Here is a 5,255-nt window from a genome sequence, read left to right on the forward strand (position 1 = left end):
GAGTTGTTGATTAGCAGTACAGTATAAGTTGTTAGTCAGTACAGTATATTGGTTAGAGTTGTTAGTCAGTACAGTATAGGTTAGAGTTGTTAGTCAGTACAGTATAGGTTGTTAGTCAGTACAGTATAGGTTAGAGTTGTTAGTCAGTACAGTATAGGTTGTTAGTCAGTACAGTAAATGGTTGTTTAGTCATACAGTATAGGTTGTTAGTCAGTACAGTATAGGTTAGAGTGTTAGTCAGTACAGTATAGGTTGTTAGTCAGTACAGTATAGGTTAGAGTTGTTAGTCAGTACAGTATAGGTTTTTTAGTCAGTAACAGTATAGGTTAGAGTGTTAGTCAGTACAGGTATAGGTAGATTGTAGTCAGTACAGTATAGGTTAGAGTTGTTAGTCAGTACAGTATAGGTTAGAGTTGTTAGTCAGTACAGTATAGGTTTAGAGTTGCAGTCAGTACAGTATAGGTGAGTTGCTAGTCAGTACAGTATAGGTTAGAGGTGTTAGTCAGTACAGTATAGGTTGTTAATCAGTAAGTATAGGTTAGAGTTCTGCACTGTATAAAGAAATTTTCCCACTGACTCGAAGGACTGACCGGCCATGAGGGGAAGCTCCTGTGTGTGCCTCTCCGTCCTTCCCAAGCTATAGCCACCTTGTGGTTCCTCACCACTGCCTGCTTGCCCCCCTCATTGAACCGAGTGTTGAGGTGGAAGGCGATGTCATTACCTCGCAGGAAGTTCACCGTGAACCTAAACAAGTTAGGATAAAAACAGTGTAATTGATCATATTGATAAAAACACAGGTCAAGACATTAGATAGTGAAAAACTACAGTCATCAGGTTAATAGGCCCAGTCTTCCAGGATCGTGATGTATTGAAAGCAGCTGATATTCAATATAGTAAAATGACTTATTACATCAGTTGTATTCAAATAACATACTGGTAATGTGTACTGTACATCCAATGCTTCCACTGGGTATCTCAGGGATCGTATTCATCCCAGTAGACAATAAAGACCCTAGTAGACTATGGTGGTTGATGAACTCACTGCTTAGCGTTTGGTTTGATCTGGCCCATGATGGTGAGCATCATCTTGTCGTAGAKGCCTCTTTGTAGGTTCAGGTTGTARGGCACATTCTATACACCAACACAACACACAGACATTTAGTATATGGCACTATCTTCACACAAACACAATGATTATGACAATTCCTTTCCTCCATCCACTGACGCTCCTTCCCTCCCTTTCTCTCACCTGTCCAGTTGGTGTCGGATTCCACTGTGTAGCAGGTGTGAAGCCACCTGGGTCCTGATCAGGCCAACTAGACTGTCCACCTGGGTCCTGACCAGGGCCRAATGGCCATCCAGACCCTGGGTTAACGCCTGGGTTAAAGCCTGGGACTGGCCACCCTGGGGGACTGGGCTGGCTGGGGCCCTGGGCCTGGGCTTGAATTGGGGCTGGAGGTTGATAAGGCTGGGGTGCAGGCTGGGGCTGTAATTGGGGAGGCTGGGGCTGGGGTCCAGGCCAGCATGGCTGGCAGGGATGGGTTGGGGCTGGTTGGGTATGTTGTGGTTGAGTACCAGGCCAGTTTTGGGCTGGAGCTGGGGATGGTTTGAATGGTTGAGGACCAGGCCAGTTCCAGTTTTGGGCTGGAGCTGGGGATGGCTGTGATGGCTGTGGCCCAGGCCAGTTTTGGGCCGGACCTGGGGCTTGTTGGGATGGCTGTTGCCCAGGCCAGCAGGGGGTGTTCGGGTGCCCAGGAAAGCAAGGCATGGGCTGAGGTTGAGCTGGGGCTGGTTGGGATGATTGAGGACCAGGCCAGCAGGGGATGCTGGGCTGCTCAGGCCAGCAGGATGGGGACTGGGGTTGGGTGGGCTGTTGGCTGGGCTGTGTCGGCCAGACAGGACCCCCTGGTTGCTGTTGACTGGGCCAGATACTGTTGCTTCCCTGGGGGGTAGAACCAGAGGACGGACAGCCACACAGAGCATCAGAGAGCTGGGGGGACAAAATAAGTACACACACATACAGTCAAAGATACACACATTCATACATGCACACTGGCACCGACACGTTTGCACACACTCCCATACACACAGACACAGACAAATAACACAGAATGAGACACATACAGACACAATTTCCACACAATACTTCAAGACTACTGAGCAAGTTCCTGTCATTGAGTTCTCAGTTGCTAGTTGTCAGTGTAGAGGTTGAAGGAGGGGAGGTACTTACTTCCATTGTATCTGTAAGTAAAGAGAGAACAGCATCACTACGCTTTTTCATCTTCATCAGAAACGGAAGCATTAGAACCCCTAACAAAACACAAATCACTATAGCAACTCACCACTGTTGGATCACAGGTTAAGAAGATTTTCACTTTAGGAACTTGTTTGCTCCAGTTTCATCCCTGATTATACCAGCTGATACTGAGGGACATTAGAGAGGGACAGCTGAACAGTGAATTACCTCAGCCAATTAAAATCGGCTCACTCCCTTGATTATTATAGACCAAGTCCCACACTACTCAGTACTCATACACAGAGTATGACGGWAGAAGGCCATGTCATATGGAACATAATGCATAATAAAGCCCTTCGTAAGGAATGTGTATGGAACTGTGAATCTGTTGTCTGTAATCATTCTGCCACAGTCACACAAGTGACTGTCTTCTCTTAGCACAGCAGATTGTACAGATAGCTACTCACCAATAACATCATTACCTGATTACCTGCCCTCAGTCTGTATAGCCTATATGTTGTGCATGGTCTTTATAGACAATACATGATGACTCTGCAATGTGCCTCCTAACCATACATGTTCTAAGTACCCACTATTAAAAGCAACAATTCGGTGTAAYACATTTGCTCTGCATATTTCTTTCTTTGTCATTCAGAATGGAATATTCAAGCCATAATGTCTAAGAGTTCTTAGGCCTAGATTAAGTCCGGTCTGCGGTAGATTTGCGTTGTGTGATTGACATTTAAAAGCTAATTTTCGATTGCAGAATCCGCGAACACTGAAATATTGCCTTCAAAAGGGGGTTGATGTCTAGATGGGATACAGCTTTTGTCCAATTTAACGTCAAATCAAATGTTATTGGTCACATACACATATTTAGCTGATGTTATTGCGGGTGTGCGAAATGCTTGTAAAGAAAATACTGCAAAGTTGCTTAGGAACTAGAAGCAGAGCTGCCATATCTGTCGGCGCCATCTTAAACAACCATTGTCAACATTTTTTGTGTGCATTTTAGCTAACCCTAAACCTAACCATTTTCCTGACCTTCATTTAATTCTAGTAACCTGCTATGTTAATTCTTCCAACCTGCTGCGTAAGTTCTCCTAAAACCTGCTAAGAAAAGTCAGTTCTGACAAAAGCTGTATCCCTTCTAGACAGAACCTTCAAAAGGTGCATAGCCCAAAAGGGGTTTGACTAGATGGGATGCAGCTAATGGCAGAAGTGACTTTCAAATCAAATCAAATTTTATTTGTCACATGCTTTGTAAACAAGTGTGGACTAACAGTGAAATGCTTACTTACAGGCCCATCTCAACTATGCAGAGAGAAAGAAAATATAGACGTAATAGAAAAGTAAAACAGGTAATAATAAAAGCAGGCACAATGAGCAACGATAACTTGGCTATATACCACGAATACCAGTACCAAGTCCATGTGCAGGGGTAATTGAGGCAGAGATGTAGGCTATATAGGGAGAACTATGAATAAAGTGACAGAGAGTAAACAGCAGCAGAAGCATACAGTGTGTGATGAGTCAAAAAAAGTGAGTGCAAAAATTGGTCAATGCAGATAGTCCGGGTAGCTATATGGTCAACTATTTAGCAGTCTTATGGTTTGGGGGTAGAAGCTGTTCAGGGTCCTGTTGGTTCCAGACATGGTGCATCGGTACCGCTTGTCGTGAGGTAGCATTGCAGCCAGCAGAGAGAACAGTCTATGAMTTGGGTGGCTGGAGTATTTKACTATTTGTAGGGCCTTCCTCTGACACTGCCTGGTATAGAGGGAAAGGGGGATACCTAGTCAGTTGTACAACTGAATGCATTCAACTGTAATGTGTCTTCCACGTTTAACCCAACCMCTCTGAATCAGAGAGGTGCGGGGGCTGCGATAATCGACAGCTACGTCATCAGCGCCCGGGGAACAATGGATTAACTGCCTTGTTCAGGGACAGAACGCCACAACAGATTGTTTTCCTTGTCAGCTCGGGGATTCAATCCACCAACCATTCGGTTACTGGGCCAACGCATCTACCCACCAGGCTACCGGTCCTGGATGSCAGGGAGCTCGGCCCCAGTGATGTACCCTCTGTAGGTTCTGTAGCTCCTTGTTGTGGTCCAATGCCAAGCAGTTGCCATACCAACCAACTTTTCGTAGCAGGTTAGGAGAATTTACATGCCAGGTTACGATAATTAACGTTGCAAATTAGGAGAATTAGGTTAAGGTTAGGAAAATAATTAGGGTTAACTAAGATTGTAAAATTCTCCYCAACGTGACTCAAACATGCTACTTTTGACATCTTTGAYATTAGCTGCATCCCTTCTAGCCATGACCACCGAAAAGTGGTGATCGGATTGAATCTAGCTTTCCCTCAKTAAGTGGCCTACTTTTGAACATCCCATAGACCAGCAGTATGCAGAACATGTCAAATCTGTCTCATATAAAATGTAGGTGGATCATCGTACAATGAATTATCCTATTCAGCCAAAATGTAGGTTAGTGGAAGATACACTCTATAAGCCAGGGCTTTTCACACTGCAAAATGTTGGTTTGCCAAATTACCTCTTTTAGACTGCAGCATAGCTAAGAAACATTTAATACTTTCACACTCTAAAGTGCATAACACCAACCTTAGCCCAGGACTAAATTGGCCCTGCTGCAGAGCAGARTAAGTACCAGCTTTTGGAGGGGGAAGCAGCAAGCCTATGACAGAGATCAGCCAAAATTGTATTTGAATATTCTATGTTTCATCAACTATGATACCAGACAGYTGGAGCTAGATAGATCAAATTGAACTTTTTTAAAGTGCATTTAAAATTGCAACACACAGTAAAGTAAAACAATAAAATAAGGTAAAAGCTCCCTTGTCAAAGAGAAGTCGAACTCACCAATGGGACAATACAGATTTTCTGGATCTCAGGGACTAACCTGGATAAATGAGAGATATATAAATGAATAAATCGTTACATTACCGGTTGTTGTTGTGTTGTTGAGGTGACAGCTAGATAGCTACAGTAGGAACTCAC

The 5,255-nt window shown here is 44.1% G+C and overlaps 1 protein-coding gene across 5 annotated transcripts; it reads right to left on the bottom strand.

Annotated features, from left to right (window-relative positions):
• Positions 1 to 614: 614 nt before the first annotated feature.
• On the bottom strand, positions 615 to 5,255 carry LOC112069032 (arginine-glutamic acid dipeptide repeats protein-like). 5 transcript variants are annotated; one of them, XM_070438376.1, is made up of 6 exons: positions 5,202 to 5,241; positions 4,860 to 4,932; positions 2,231 to 2,424; positions 1,250 to 1,990; positions 1,043 to 1,131; positions 615 to 744 (listed from the first exon to the last, which is right to left on the bottom strand). In XM_070438376.1, exons 3-5 carry the CDS (start codon positions 2,263 to 2,265, stop codon positions 1,113 to 1,115), a joined length of 795 nt encoding a protein of 264 aa, XP_070294477.1. In that variant the 5' UTR covers positions 2,266 to 2,424; positions 4,860 to 4,932; positions 5,202 to 5,241; the 3' UTR covers positions 615 to 744; positions 1,043 to 1,112. The 5 variants fall into 5 exon arrangements, with proteins under 5 accessions (XP_070294477.1, XP_070294479.1, XP_070294476.1 ...); XM_070438378.1 differs by lacking the exon at positions 4,860 to 4,932 and having other exon boundaries at positions 1,250 to 1,942; positions 5,202 to 5,255; XM_070438375.1 differs by lacking the exon at positions 4,860 to 4,932 and having other exon boundaries at positions 5,202 to 5,255.

The sequence above is a fragment of the Salvelinus sp. IW2-2015 genome, unplaced genomic scaffold (assembly GCF_002910315.2).
Source record: "Salvelinus sp. IW2-2015 unplaced genomic scaffold, ASM291031v2 Un_scaffold861, whole genome shotgun sequence".
Taxonomy (NCBI): Eukaryota; Metazoa; Chordata; class Actinopteri; order Salmoniformes; family Salmonidae; genus Salvelinus; species Salvelinus sp. IW2-2015.